General features: G+C 32.6%; 2 protein-coding genes across 2 annotated transcripts in view; one reads left to right on the top strand and one right to left on the bottom strand.

Annotated features, from left to right (window-relative positions):
- Positions 1–16,557, top strand: part of LOC108905141 — a 164,828-nt gene that overhangs the window by 24,841 nt on the left and 123,430 nt on the right. The window lies entirely within an intron of this gene.
- LOC108905383 (estrogen sulfotransferase-like) lies at positions 12,100–15,728 on the bottom strand. The gene is made up of 7 exons (XM_018708218.2): positions 15,429–15,728; positions 14,475–14,609; positions 14,295–14,394; positions 14,020–14,218; positions 13,837–13,966; positions 12,568–12,662; positions 12,100–12,510 (listed from the first exon to the last, which is right to left on the bottom strand). The coding sequence occupies exons 1-7, from the start codon at positions 15,523–15,525 to the stop codon at positions 12,220–12,222; spliced, it is 1,047 nt and encodes a 348-aa protein (XP_018563734.1). The 5' UTR covers positions 15,526–15,728; the 3' UTR covers positions 12,100–12,219.

Genomic DNA, 16,557 nt, shown 5'->3' with positions numbered 1-16,557 from the left:
TAGAAAAGAAATAGGAAGTTTTCGTCTTTTCTTCTGTCCCATGCTTCTTTTACATGTTCGAAAAATGGACTGTTCCACACTAAAAGAAGAAATAATAAATATGTGAAGTATATTTGAAATAAACGCATAAATACTCTTACTTAAATCGTTCTTAAAATCGTCAAAAAAATCTTTAAACTCATCGGTTGGTTTTTTCAGTGAGAAGAAGTCGGCACCGTGGAAAAAAGACACCAGCATGTCTTTTGGATTCCTTGCGCAGTAGATGACCTAAAATGGTGATTACAAAAATACAAACAAAATAGCAGACATGTACCTTGGCTCCAACGTCAAACATATGCGGAGGCATGAGGCTGAGCGGTAGATGAGATTTTAAAAACCTTCTGCCCTTTCTTTCTGCCAGTCCAGTCAAAGACATTTCTAGATACTTTCTGGAAATGTCTAAGATTTCTTCGGTCGCGTCTTCCTTTTCTGAAATTGCCTTGATTCGTTCCTTACGATGAGATATGAACAAACTGGAAATAATTAATGCAAACATTTTCAATTTCGAAGTAAAAAAGCCATAAAATGTAGAACCAGTATTCAATAATTTCAAAGTGACATAATTTTTTTATTTGCTTTTATTACATGTATTAATAGAAGTCAATATATAGGGTGAGTCAGAAAAAATGGGTCAACACTAAGCTGGAGGTACTAGACAGCAAATTATTATGTTTGAGCTCATGATGCCTTATACGAATGTCGCTGGTTTAAGAAATACAGGGTGTTCAAGGTTTAAATTTTATTCGGAAATTTCTCAATAATTGAGAAAGTCTTGATACCATGACTGTGAAAATTGGTAGTGTTGAGTTTTTTGGTATGAGAATTGCGAATTTGAACCTTATTTTAACGTTGCTCCTAGAGGGCGCTAGTATTATTTAAGTAAATCAAAACATATCTTTTTATCTGTTGAGAGCTATGCTTAAAGAAAGTTAAAAATCGTTCGTTCCTATCTGCATAAAAAATGTACTCTTGTTTAGGTCGCCTAACTTTATCGGTTTCCGAGTTATGTGTGGTGATTTTCCTTCAGGCGCTGATATTGCTATTTTTTCCTAAGTAGGCTTGTGTCAAATTTTCATGTCAATAAATATTAGTGCATTTTGTGAGCGTGTGATATTATTATTATTATTACCATTAATTTTGTAATCTGAGTGGTTATTTCTTTAATTATCTATCTACCATTATGACCAGTATCATAACGAGTCTGGATTGCAAAAGAGTTTACTAATTCTCGAAATGGAGTTTATAATTATCACTACCTTTTAATTAATACGTGGGAACTTAGAAATGTTGTATGTTCAGAGAATGAATTTCAAGCACTTACCATCCATTGCTTACGTAGAATGTAATCCAGTGACTGGTTGTACAGGGTGACACTAAAGTTGAGAGAAACAAAAGGAAACACCATGAAGGGTTTTAATAACAATAAACAAAACAAACAAACAAAATAACGACACAACGGCTCGAACAACATTATTAATTAATTTATTTACACGCGACAGCGTACCGAAATTCAGGGAACGCGAGATTCATAGCAAAATTTGGAAAAAACTCCCCGAGTCTCTAAAACTAAGTCGACTGCTTAATGTGGAACCTAAGGAAGAACTGACTTTTTCTCGTAGATCTCTCCTGAATTCGACACTTCGCTTCGACACGCCCATTTCTTGGGTCCAGACGTTTCTGTTCTTATCTTACTGGCGGGAACCCTAGATATCGGGACCCTTTGGCATAACTATGCCATATTAATAATTATCTAATTCACTGGACTTACATTTATATAAATAATTTTGAGACTAAACTTACAAATAACCTTAATCTTCCTCTAGTGACTCCGTGTAGCGATACGGGACGGATTAGTCGATCTCATTTAATATATCCTTATAACTTGGAAAATCCGCCAAAAAACCAGCTATTTTACTTATTACTTTCTTCTCCTCACAACATTCTAACAACTTATTCTTGGAATTCCTACGTTCTTTGGAATGCGTTTCTCGCGTTATTTGAAATATCGATTTTTCTTTTTATATCTACTCAACACATGGCTCCGACTTTAAGTAAACTTGTTAAAAAAGTATTGCTAAATTTCGTGAAGCCTTCCCCGAAGGACGGTCTTGGCGACGTTAAGCCTACTTGAAAACCATTAACTTTCCGATAAATTAGTGTTGACTGAAATATTTTACTTTTTGGCCGATCCGTTCCGAGAACTAACAAATAAATTACTACGCGCGCCGGCTTTTGTTACAACATTAATTTTCGTCGTAAAATCTAGTGAAATTTGGCCCATTCTTTAACAGACTCCCTATAGAATTTTACAAACCGTCTCCACTTACTCCAGATGCGAAAACCTGTACATTATGAAATTCTTTGCGGCCTCTTCATAGTCCAAATCGTTTCCTATCAGCCAAACCATTTCGCTGTGAAGCGTGGTTCCTACCCCAAGAAAATACAATTTAGACAAAAATTGGTCTGTATAAACACAAGCAGCATTCTCTGAAATAGTTACCTGATCTTTGATATCCAACCAGGTAGACATCATCTGGTCTGGCCTCAAAATTATATATGTCTAGTCCCAGTTCCTTGTACGGACTCATTATGAAGTACCTTTTGGGGCCGACGAATACGAAATTCTTACCAACTATGAACCAAAAATCGGTTAGGTACCACACTATACTTGTGACCACCGCGAACCCCACATTTAAAGCATATTGTTTTTTTGCTCGCCACCACGACTAGGGTAACTTTTCAAAAAACTATGGCGGTACTCAAGGTGATTCAGTCATAATGTCACTAATTTTAACCGCATTCTATTCGGAACGTCTAATAAAGACAGAAAATCGAAAAAAGCTTTGTCCTCTCTATTTTTAAAAAGAAGACAAATGAAAAGTGGCGTATGGAAAGTCCTGTTAATTTCATCTAAATAATCTGTAATTAATGGTTTGACTTATTTATTTGTAACAGTCTGTATACAATGAGCTGATGTGAGCTGTTCCGATCTATATTTTTTGTACGGAAATAAATCGGAATGCATAATGAAGCTGGAGATGTTTAAAGTGCAGAAAACAGACAAAAACATACTTACACACGGTTACTTTAGGAAGCTCACCATCATCTTTGGGATCTACAACTTCGAACGGCAATTTTTCAAAAATGTTACGTCCTAGACGTTGAAAATTCGCCATATTTCGTAACCCGTTCGTTTTATTAATTTTTATTCGAACTGATAAAAAAATTATTTGCTGTTTGACTAAGAATTTTAAGACATACAGCAATACGTTTTTGATACCTGTACCGCAGATAAGACAGATTATTTTTTATAACTGGATTGTCCAATATAATAAATAAATAGCTTGTAAATAGAATTTATTTTGTTCTGTGATATATTTAAACAATTAAAGGGCATTCGTATAATCGACTTGACAGAAAGTAAATTCATAAATCTGATATCATTGAACTGACTTGATTGAAATGACTGTAGAATTGATAACATACAATCTTACACTTTCCTTGTAATTTATCACTTTAAATAAATAAATGAGAAATAATAGGCCTTACAACTTTTATTTGTTAACGTTATCTCTCTCTGGTGTTATCAATGTTCATATATAAATTATTAAAAGAATTAATATTTTTTAAATGCTATATTTACAAAATTTATAATTATTCTTCTGGAAATTTCAGATCTGTTCCTTTCAATTTTTCATCCATCAGTTCATTGAATTCTCTTTCGATTTCTTCATCAAACAATTCCTTCCAACCTCCTTGTCTTCCCCGTCTGATGAAGAGGTTGGTGTCCTTAGCTAGTCCTAATTTGACCAGTTCAGTATAATTTACAGACTTATTGTTCTTGAACTTCTCAATATTGAGGTAATCTTTCAAACTGTCTATCTGGTCGTCCGACAACTTTTTGCCAAGAAAGTCGGCAATCTTCTGAATTGTCTGGCGTTTATCCTGAAACGTAGGATAAAAGTCAAGTTTATCACTCTATGCTGAACGATTGATATTTACCCTAATGGTGTCTTCGTAGAATAAAAACAGAAAATTTGTGTCGTTTCTTCTCTCCCAAGCTTCTATCACTTGTTCAAAGTATGGGCTGTACCAGCCTAGAAGTAGATTTGAGATTATGCTTAAAAATTAATATTGTTGATCCCTTTTTCTTTAAATATACGTTAGCTCTCTTATTTTACTCTATTTTAAAGGTGCTAAGCCTATTCAAATAAATTCAAAAAATGTTTATCTAAAAGTCCCACCTAAATCATTTTTAAAATCATCGAACCAATCTTTAGTGTCATATTTTTGTCCTCGATCGGATTGGAAGAAACGAATCGCATGTATTATCGATACCAGAACATCTTTTGGATTCCTTGCGCAGTAGATGACCTGAAATAATAACTTACTTTAATTTTATATTAGCAAAGTTAAACATGTGTATACTTTGGCGCCAACTTCAAAAATATGCGGAGGCATTAGACTAAGCGGCAGATGGCATTTCAGAAATCTTCTTCCTTTCCTCTGAGACAAGCCATCCACGGTCAGTTCTACATATTCTCGAGCAATATCCAAAGCTTCTTCGTCCACGTCGTTCTTCTCTAATATTTCCTTCATTTGTAGTAGATGGGGAAAAAGACATAAACTAAAAAAGTAATTGCATAGTTAATGATTAATGAAATCTAATTTTTTGTCACTGAACTTCACTCACTCTAGATGTGGAAATCTCTGTGAAATATAACTTGTTGCGGCTCCCTCATAATCCAGATCATTTGCTATTTGCCAGACCATTTCGCTATGAAGCGTGGTACCTGTTGTGAGCACATAATATTTTTCAGTCAAAATATAGGTATGCAAAGAAGAGTAAAAAATGTAAAACTACCTGATCTTGGAAATCCAACCAGGTAGACGTCATCTGGCCTAGCTTCAAAATTGTAAATATCTAGCCCATATTCTTTGTAGCTAACATGTTGTAAATACCTTTTAGGACCGACGAAAACAAAGCCATTTGGTTCGTCTGTAACCAAAGATGCATTGGGTTGATATATGGTGTTTGAAACAATTGCCACTTTCATTCCCATATCTAAACCCTAATGATTTTTTGCCATTTACATTCGTTGCGGAAATAGATCAAATGTAGTTAATTTTGCTAGTCTTTAAAAAGCAAGAAAGTGTTCTGTCTTACTTTCTGTCGAAAATCACTTATAAATCAAAACAAAGTTTAAGAAAATTAAGATGTTTTAAATGTAATTAGTTTGGTAAGAGTTTACTTACACACGTTCACTTTAGGCTTTTCATCTTCTTTAGGATCCACGACTTCAAAAGGTAATTTTTTAAAAATCCTGCGCCCGGATATGTGACAGCTCGCCATATTTCTTACCCACTTACCTTTTTTTTGTACGTGTTCATAGTTTTTATATGTTACTTTTTTATCTGACATAGATAGGGTTTAGTTAATTTGCGTAAGGATACATACATACTTTTTATTATGTTTAAAGTAATACCTATTTTATAACAAAATATAGTATTGAAGAAGAAAATAAACAATTTTTTTAAAACAAATTCGTAATTTTCGATTTTTTTGCTCGAAATAATTCTTTTAGGCTTTTTGGGTATTCTGAACAAAAAAGGTCCCATGCAACTTTTTTCTAAAATCTACCGTTTTCGAGATATCAACGATTTTTTGTTGGAAAAAACGCGATTTTAACCATTTTCAACGCCAATAAACTATATTAAAAATTGCAATTTTTAGTGTTGCCAAAATTCTTAAATAATCTTTGAACATTTCTTAACAAGAATCCGTTCAGTTACGCCGGCATATTTTATTCTGAAGACTTGTTTTTTGTTGTTAATAAGGCGCGCGCGCGTTTTTCGGACGCTCTTGGCCGCCTACGTATACTGCGTTTCTCTCGCACTCACTCGAAGTATATACTCTACGCCTATACAGGGTGATTCACAACTTATCCAAATAATTTTGGGAATAGATGCTGCATGAGAAATGGAGTTAATAACTAAAAAAAAAATTTTGTAAAATTTTTATAGTTTCCGAGAAAAAAATTATTGAAGTTATAGTACATTCAACCACTACATAGCTGGAGAACTGTAGGCTCTACCGTCATTCGCAATACACGTGGAGAGCCATGTGACTCCTAATACTGAAATCCGTCGTTGCGGTAGTTTTTGCCTGTTGTCTGTGGTGTTTACATGTTTTTTAGTAGTTAGTGTCAAAAATGGTTTGCGTGTATAGCAACTCAGAGTTGATATCGTTTTAATTTATGGTGAAGCAAGACAACATTTGTATTATGGTGAAGCATTTGTGTTGTGGTAAAAAGCAAGACATCATTTGTGTTAGTTCGTAGAAAGTAAGACGGACCCGAACGTGTTTACACGTTAGTAGATAAATTTTTGAACAAATGTTGTTGTAACATCGGGTATGTCAAATGATTTTATTATTTAAAAACACAAATTAATTTGAATTAATAAAGGCAAAAGCAGTTGAATTTGCCGATATAAAATAGGTGCTATAAAATTCTATTTACATATTTCTTTCATTGCGAAAGTTTTTGTCCGTTTTTATCACACCGCCATGCCGGTCACATTGTGCGAGGTCAGGTTTTACAGTGGACCAGTTTCCAGTGCCGTGCAGAAGTGTATTTTTAAATCAATTTCTTTACAAAATTGTATTTGTAAGGGTCCCCTGTACATCCAGAATTTTTTTTGGATAAGTTCTGAATCACCCTGTATACTAAGGATTTGCCTGTAACGCTCAATATTAACCGATAGGTTTGTTGTTTTTTGATAATAATAAACTTAATATTAATAAACTATTTAATAAATAATGTTAATAAGAAAGCGAATTATTCAAAACCAAACTATCCAAATCCTAATATCCAAATTTAGTTAAATCAAGAGATTTGTAACAAGAATATATGGCATTTCTCCGAGTGAGTGCGAGAGAGACACAGTATACGGAGGGGGCCAAGAGCAGGCCTTATTAACAATAAAAAAAACAAGTCTTCAGAATAAAATATGCCGGCGTAACTCTTCGGATTTTTGTTAAAGGATGTTTAAAGATTATTTAAGGATTTTGGCAACACCAAAAATTGCAATTTTTAATATAGTTTATTGACGTTGAAAATGGTTAAAATCGAGTTTTTTCGAACAGAAAATCATTAATATCTTGAAAACGGTAGATTTTAGAGAAAAGTTGCATAGAAACTTTTTTATTCAGGATACCCCAAAAAGCCTATATATATATATATGTCCCACCTAAATCATTTTTAAAATCATCGAACCAATCTTTAGTGTCATATTTTTGTCCTCGATCGGATTGGAAGAAACGAATCGCATGTATTATCGATACCAGAACATCTTTTGGATTCCTTGCGCAGTAGATGACCTGAAATAATAACTTACTTTAATTTTATATTAGCAAAGTTAAACATGTGTATACTTTGGCGCCAACTTCAAAAATATGCGGAGGCATTAGACTAAGCGGCAGATGGCATTTCAGAAATCTTCTTCCTTTCCTCTGAGACAAGCCATCCACGGTCAGTTCTACATATTCTCGAGCAATATCCAAAGCTTCTTCGTCCACGTCGTTCTTCTCTAATATTTCCTTCATTTGTAGTAGATGGGGAAAAAGACATAAACTAAAAAAGTAATTGCATAGTTAATGATTAATGAAATCTAATTTTTTGTCACTGAACTTCACTCACTCTAGATGTGGAAATCTCTGTGAAATATAACTNCACTAGAAAGGTCAAATAATATTATAAAATAAGAAATATTTTGAAGTATAAGGCAAAATTGATTGTAAAGAAAGTAGAATAGGGTGTATAAGTGCAAAGGAGAAAGTGAAGTGAAGTGAATTACAAAAGGAAAATGGCACGTTAAAAGATATGTGGAAAGGCCTTTAGAAGGAAAAGAAAAATCAAGATAGTAAAAAAGAAAATAGATTATTATTGATTAGTTACAGAAATAATTTTGAAAAACGACAGTTGTTGAAGAAAGAAAAGAAAACCTATAAATATAAGCAGTTAATAAGCGAGAGAGTGTAAAAAGATTCAAGTGGGAGAAATCAAGAATTTAAAAGTACCAAGTGGTAAAATAAGTGACCCAAGAAATACGAGACAAGCGGAGCACCAACAAACAAGGTCCAGGAAGACAGAAATAACGCGGAATAGCAGTAGCAGGTTCCAGAGGCCAGTAAGAAAACGGAATATCAGTAGCAGGATCCAGGAGAGCAGTAAGAAAACCGCATATCAGTAGCAGGGACTAGGAGACCAGTAAGAAAGCAGCATAGTCGACAGGTTCCTGAAAGGAAGCGAGATAGGATAGTCAAGAATTAAGGAAAACAATCAAGCAGAGCAAAGGAGACAAATCAGTCGACAAGTCATTATCGATAATACGTATAAAAGGTACCTTTATAATAAAAGTAAAATTCGTATACGAAATAGCTTGATACAGATTTTCAAAAGTAAGAAGTTAGTATATAAAAAGTTTAGTAAGTCACTAATTTCATATTAAACAAATTTATTTAACTATATCAGACATAATCAAAATTGGCCAATCTTTGTAAAATTAAATATTAATCTTAGAAAAAATAACCAGTTGTTAAACAAGAAGTTATAAGATAAAATGTCAATGTCTTAATGTATGCAACCAGTCATACATGAAATTTAATTATAACGGTCTTATCGATATAACATCTTGTTTAAGGTTTTGTAAATTGTGTGAAATACTTCAAAATATTGACTATTGTGTTTAACAGTTTTTATTGACAAATTTTGACATATAGATAACAAAACAATAATAAATTCATTTATTAATAATCCTTTTGTATTTATAGCTGTGATTGTGTGTGGTTTCTTGCTAAAGCATATAGTGAATAGAACCGACTACTGAGAGGAGTCTAGAGCTAGGTAGGGCAAAGGTATACAACCACCAATACACCAAAACCAAATTGATATCCCAACAATAATTTTTTTTTTGGCGCTAACATAAACACTCATCCACACAGTATTATAACAATATATATATATAAAGTCAAAGTCAATAAAAACAACCAACAGACCAGTCAAAAACAATGCAAAAATTAAAAAAAACATCTTTACATCTCATACACTACAAAAAGTAATATCAAAACCCTCCATATTATTACAATTGCTCAACATTTGATATAAAGACGACTTTAATAATAAATTCGTAAGGGCAAAGGGTAACATAAATAGAGTACAGTTCCTAGAATTCACTCTATATGACAATTGCTTGTTAATGGACTCGCACTTAATTTTGAAGTGAATAATTTTATATAAAAATATTAAACTGTGCATGGTACGTCTGCTAGTAAGACTCTGTAGGTTAAATCCAGCACAGAATAATTCTTGTGGAGTACCTCGAGCAGGATAAGCCCCAACCAACAGAAACGCGGCAGATTTAAAAAAAATTCGTTGGACCCGTTGTAATAAGAAGGTATATGTAACATAAATTGGGTTCCATATTACTGAACCATATTCTAATTTAGATCTTGCAAAAGTTGTATACAATAATTGCAGAGTGGACTGGTTTCTGAAGTCTCGAGAGTTTCTCAAAACAAACTGGAGACTCCTATACGCATCGGCTAAGGAACCGTGGATATGCCGCAAGAAACTCAACTGTGCATCAAAAATAATCTCAAGGTTTTTAATACAATCAGGCCTCTTGAGAACACTACAAATACAACAATACAAATCGAACGTGATAGGCACTTTTTTCCTATGAAAAGACATACCATTACACTTGCTAATATTAAGAGGCAACGTGTTTTTATTACACTAATCATTAAGTGAAGCAAGATTACTCTGAAGATTCTCACAGTCCAAAATAGACTTGATCTGACCAAATATTTTTACATCATCAGCGTATAATAAATAATGAATGTTTAGATCTTCCGCAATATCATTAATAAAAATATCAAACAGAAGAGGTCCAAGTATGGACCCTTGAGGTACACCTGATGTTTGAAGAAACGTATCTGATTTGAACCCACGATATTACACATATTGGGATCGGTTACGGAGATATGAATGAAATAATTTTATTAAACCATTACGTAGACCTACGTTGCTAAGTTTATTTAACAGTTTGGGGTGATCGAGTCTATCGAACGCTTTAGAAATAAATTTTAATGTCAAGTAGACAGTAGTAAATAATTATTTGAAATAAAAATTACCCTCCGCAGATAAGGCAGATTATTTTGTATGACTGGATTGTCCAATTTAATATATTTATAGTCATTTATTTTGATTTTTAATACATTTAAAAAATTGAATTGTCGTAATAAACTTGACAAAATGTAAATTCACAAAAATCAAAATTCTGTTGATAGTCCAGTCATTATAGACATGGAACAGCCTGTTTCGGGAAAAAAATACTATTAGAAGTTTTTCTGCGGAATATTGTTCGGAAATGTGTTATAAATAAAATATCAAAAAATCAACTCGAGACTAGTTTTGAAACTTTATTTAAACAATGGCCAAAGTTATGGAAAAGTGTTTTTTTAACTCGCGTAAAAAAACTATTATTCATAGCGTAAAGAGGTTTATACAAAAAAGGTAGGTATTAAATAAACCTTTAAAATGAGACAAGTCCAATTAAATTCGGATAATTTGTTTATGCGCAAGAGCTCAAAAATGGTCGAAAATGGCCGTTTTTTTCAATTGCTAATAATTAGTGCAATTTTCATTGTAGACACTTGTAATTCAGGATTTTTGAGGCTTTTTACACCCTTAATAAGTGGTAAAAATTTCAGCCCGAAAGCTTCATTGGTTTGGCGTTGGCGGAATTTGTTATCTAAGAAGATGCTATTTTCAATTCATTTTTCCCAAGCTCACAGGCGTTGTAGAGTTTCGATCATTAGTTGTTTTTGTACCTAAATAGTTGTATTGACATATGCATTTACTGAGAATTTAGTTTTTCAAATTAGATTTGTTTAAAAATGACTTTTAAAAAATGTTAATATTTATTAAATTGTTAAGATAGGTAATTATTATAAAATAAAATAGTAACTTGTATACTTTAGGTTTCTTCGAATTTAAAAAAAAAATCGTTGTTGTAAGTTGATTAGAAGCTGAGATATTTTTTTTTTATTATTTAATCGCAGTGACCTTAATTATTAATATTAAAAGCCGAAATTTGGAGAGATTATACATTAAGAGCTATATTTTCATGTCCTACATTAACATTAAGGTGAATTCAACTATTTAATTGCGAAAAAGAAGATAGCGGCGATGTGTTCTATTACTTGGTCTAGCGAACGAGTGCGGAGAGGGAGGCGGAGCATGCGCGCTTAACAATTTAATAAATATTAACATTTTTTCAATGTCATTTTTAAACAAATTAAATTTGAAAAATTAAATTATCAGTAAATGCACGTGTCAATAAAACTATTTAGGTACAAAAACAACTAATGATTGAACCCTACAACGCTTGTGAGCTTGGGAAAAATGAATTGAAAATAGCATCTTCTTAGATAATAAATTCCGCCAACGCCAAGCTAATGAAGCTTTTGGGATGAAATTTTTACCACTTATTAAGGATCTAAAAAGCCTCAAAAATCCTGAATTACAAGTGTCTGCGATGAAAATTGCATTAATTATTAGCAATTGAAAAGAGCGGACAATTTCGACCATTTTTGAGCTCTTGCGCATAATCAAATTATCGGAGTTTAATCGGACTTGTCTTATTTTACAGATTTATTTAATACCTACCTTTTTTGTATAAACCTTTTTTCTCTATGAATAACAGTTTTTTTACGCGAGTCAAATAACCACTTTTCCATAATTTTGACCATTGTTTTAACAAAGTTTTCCAACTAGTCTCGAGTTGATTTTTTCATATTTTGTTTATAACACGTTTCGGAACAATATTCCGCAGAGAAACTTCTAATGCTATAATGACTGGCCTATGATGATATCAGAAGTATATAAATAAAAGTTAAAAAAACTAATAATATCCTTAATCAAATGAAACTTTATTTATTTTGTATCTTCTTATGCCTTCTTTGTAACTTATCACCTCAAATAAATAAACAATGAACAGTTCTTAGAGCTTTTATTTGTTAATATTATCTCTCTCGGGAGTGTTATCAACATTCATATAAGTATAAATTATTAGAAATTTCATATTTTTGTAGTGTTAGATTTACAAAATTTATAATTATTCTTCTGGAAATTTTAGATTTGTCCCTTTCAATTTTTCATCCATCAATTCATTGAATTCTCTTTCGATTTCTTCATCGAACAGTTCTTTCCAACCTCCTGGTCTTCCCCGTCGGATGAAGAGGTTGGTGTCCTTAGCTAGTCCCAACTTGACCATTTGAGTACAATTTACAGACTTATTGTTTTTGAATTTCTCAATGCTAAGGTAATCTTTCAAACCGTCTATCTGATCGTCCGACAACTTTTTACCAAGGAATTCGGCTATCTTCTGAATTGTCTGCCGTTTATCCTGAAGCGTACAATGAAAATCAAGATTATTACTCAATGCTGTACCATTAATATTTACCCTGACAGTGTCTTCATAGAATAAAAATAGAAAATTTTTGTCGTTTCGTCTCTCCCAAGCTTCTAAGACTTGTTCGAAGAATGGGCAGTACATCCCTAAAAACAATTAATAAGACTATGTTTCAAAATATATACAGGGTATCCCTAAAATGTCGATTTAGCTAAATAGTCCAGTCAAAATAGACATTTCAAATAACGAAAATTCCGACAGAGCTAGTTTTTAGTAGAGACTTTGGGTACACCATTGGAAATAAAGTGTCAAAAGTCCCCATCGATCCGATCTGTGCTAAAAAAGTTATTCGGGGTCAAAGGTCAAAATTTGAGGTTTTTTGGATTCTTTTCGAAAACGGTAAGATTTATCAAAAAAGTAGTAGTAGTTTTTTGATAGAACTTACCGTTTTCAAAAAAAATCCAAAAAAACCTCAAATTTTAACTTTTGACCCCAAATAACTTTTTTAGCATACATGGGAACGATGGGGACTTTTGACACTTTATTTCTAATGGTGTACCCAAGGTCTCCACCAAAATTTAGCTCTGTCGGAATTTTCGTTATTTGACCACTATTTTTATGACTAATTTGACCGGACTAAAACCTACGAAGTTGTTCCGTTTGGACGTATACGGCCCTGAAGTCGCAATTTTGATATCGTTTTTTTCTATAAATTTATGCGATTTTGTTAAAATATGGTAAATTGACACCGCTGTATACAATAAACCCCATATCAAAATTATGAGTAATATCAATCCGTTGGCGTAGAACTTGGGTTTTTTAGTAATTACACTTTCCATAATTCTACGCCAATGGAAGGAAATAATTTTAAGTATAAAATTTAAAGTAAATTATTTACTACAAGAAAGATACTCTTGATAAGACTCGATTACTCTCATGGTTTACTCGAAATTTGTAATTTTGACACAAAAATTAAATTAGGAAAAAATTATTTACAATTGTCCCTGATATTCTTTAAATAATAATGAGACTTTTTTTAAAACGCTTATTTGTTTCGGCGTATTGCATATAGTTTTTATGTATTAGTCTTTTTGGTATACGTTTTTTTTTCACAAGTTTCCAGGTACTTGCCTTTACACAAATAATTTTGATTGTTGGTTGTCCTTAATTTCAAGTAAATAAATCTTGTCACATTTGTGACGTTCCTGTAAATTGACCACTACGTTCTTCCGATTTAAATCCATTGGATTATTTTTTATGTGGTCATCTTAAGTCCGTGGTTTACATAACATCGAAGAGCAACTATTTCTTGATTCTTACCTAAATCGTTTTTAAAGTCATCGAACCAGTTTTTAATATTAGGTTTTGGCCCTCGATCGGATTGAAAGAAACGAATCACATGTATTATCGATACCAGAACGTCTTTTGGATTTCTAGCACAGTAGATGACCTGAAATAATAACATATTGTAATTTTAGTCCATCAAGTTAAAGATGTGTATACTTTGGCGCCAACTTCAAAAATATGCGGAGGCATTAGACTAATCGGTAGATGGCATTTAAGGAATCTTCTGCCTTTTCTCTGCGACAAGCCATCCACAGATAGTTCGAGATATTTTCGAGCAATATCCAAAGCTTCTTCGTCCACGTCTTTCTTCTCTAATATTTCCTTCATTTGTGGTAAACGGGAGAAAAGACTAAAACTGAGGAAAAATGGATGCTTTATTAGTGTATCGTGATTTAATTAACTAGAATCTGATTTGCCCCAACTTCACTTACTCTAGATGTGGAAACCTATGCGATATATAACTTTTTGCGGCTTCCTCGTAATCCAGGTCATTTGCTATTTGCCAGACCATTTCGCTATGAAGCGTGGTACCTGTTATGAACATATAGTATTTTTTAGACAAAACGTGTACGTAAGCAAGATCTAAATTAGAAAAAGGTAAAACTAGGTACCTGATCTTGGATATCCAACCACGTAGACGTCATCTGGCCTAGCTTCAAAATTGTAAACATCTAGTCCATATTCTTTATAGCAAGCAGGTTGTAAATACCTTTTGGGACCGACGAAAACAAAACCATTTGGGCCGTCTGTAACCAAGGATACATTAATTTGTTATATAGTGTTTCAAAACGTTGCCACCTACATTCCCATATCTATACCCTACTGATTTTTTTTATATTTACAACCGTTACGGAAAAAATCATATGCAATATAAAATACGGACGCTCTTGGCTATTGATTATAGGATTTTAAAAGGAACTATGACGAAGATATTTTATTACATAAATCGTTCAATGGGTCATTTTGCATGAAAAAACCGTGAAGTGCTATTAAATTAGAGGGTGGCAATTGGAGATAGGGGTGAAAATGCACCCCTTTCAGTTTTTTAATTGTAACTCGAAGACGAAGCAAAATTTCGCAATAAACAGGTGCAAAAAAACTATCAAACCTTCAAGGTTTTAGGTACCGAAATCTACGAAAATACTAACTTTTTTATATACAACTCCACATGTAAATATTCTTATAACATTTACTTGCTTAGTCCTACATATAAAATTGTTTTCTTTTATATATAAGTACCTACGTGAAAATAATTCTTAAAATGTGGGGTTAGGATAACAGTAAACGCATGTTTTACAAACGCTTTTTTTTAGTTATTATTTTATTTTGAGTAAATTTAAATAGTAACAATGGATAAACAGAACATAAAGGATTTTATTTTTGTGCCTACTTTTGTTCTACACGTTTTACTTTTCGAGATTTCAGCACCTAAAAACGCCAGAAATTTGACTATTTCTCAGCCAGGGATATGGCCACCTTAAATACCGAAAATTACTTTTAATCCAAAACAAGCTTTAAGAAATTTACGATATTTTACATGTCATTAATTTTAAGAGTTTACTTACAAACGTTCACCTTAGGTTTTTCATCTTCTTTGGGATCCACGACCTCAAATGGTAATTTCTTAAAAATCTTACGCCCAGTCATCAGACAACTAGCCATAGTTCTTACCCACCTATCTTTGTTTTGTACGCATGTATTTGTTATTATATGGAGGCACCTGATGTTTTAGTTATCTGATGAAGGCAGGTTTTACTTAATTTGCATAAGGATTATAAAAGTTGTAACGGCCACTGTCTACACAACATTATCACAGTTTCTAAATATATACATATAAAACCATTATTTTGTTTTAACAAATAGTTTGGTGTGATTGTAGATACTAATGTTAACCTTATAGTTATACACACATTCCTTTTTATCTGTATAGTGTTGAATTATTGATTATACTGTACAGGTCAGTACTTCAATTTTTAACATTATTATGATATACAGGATGTTTTGCATAAGAACCCCTAGCGTGTAGGGGAACCCAGAATATGGTAACGCAACTTAAGGAGGTATATCGGGTTTACTCAAATGCACATATGTAGTTGAAATGTATATGCCAGTGCTCCCTCTTTGCGTCATATTTATTTGAAATTTTTTTTGAATCTAGATTTTGAGATATTGTTATTGAAAGTTTACTAAAATAGAGATGAAAAACACGAACAGTGAGTAATAATGTAATTTCTATCACAGAACCTCCAAAATTGCATCCAACATTTTCTTTGACTTGGACGAGAGATGGACGCGAGTGTCATTTCATTTCTTTAGAACTAAATTAACATAATTCTCGTTGTTTTACCAGTTCACATGATTTACGGGTTTTAAATAAAGGATACAAATCTTCGCGGGGATAATACGATATATTTGCTATACAGGGTGTTTTTGAATGGAGTAGCATAAATGATACCAGTGAATCTACATTTCAAAGGAACACGATTTGCAAAAAATCGCCTTAGTAAAATGTTCACCCCTGAAGAGATATGGGCCATCAAAGTTTCCAAAAAAATTATGAAAATTGGCTGTAATTTGAAAACCGAACGAGGTACAAATAACAAATTTTTTACAGGTTGTTTACTAATACAGATGCGAGTTTTCAACTATTTTTCGAAAATTTTAACCCCTCGAAAGGGGTTGAAATAACCACCC

Source organism: Anoplophora glabripennis, unplaced genomic scaffold (assembly GCF_000390285.2).
Source record: "Anoplophora glabripennis isolate ALB-LARVAE unplaced genomic scaffold, Agla_2.0 scaffold15, whole genome shotgun sequence".
NCBI lineage: Eukaryota > Metazoa > Arthropoda > Insecta > Coleoptera > Cerambycidae > Anoplophora > Anoplophora glabripennis.
This window is presented reverse-complemented; position numbering and strand designations above follow the sequence as displayed.

Excerpts from the sequence above, each read along its gene's own strand:
- LOC108905383 (XM_018708218.2), bottom strand. The coding sequence starts at position 15,525 with ATGGCTAGTTGTCTGATGACTGGGCGTAAGATTTTTAAGAAATTACCA. Across the intron at positions 14,610-15,428 it reads AAAACCTAAGGTGAACGTTT|ACGGCCCAAATGGTTTTGTT; the intron begins GTAAGTAAACTC and ends CCTTGGTTACAG. Across the intron at positions 12,663-13,836 it reads TGACTTTAAAAACGATTTAG|GGATGTACTGCCCATTCTTC; the intron begins GTAAGAATCAAG and ends AATTGTTTTTAG.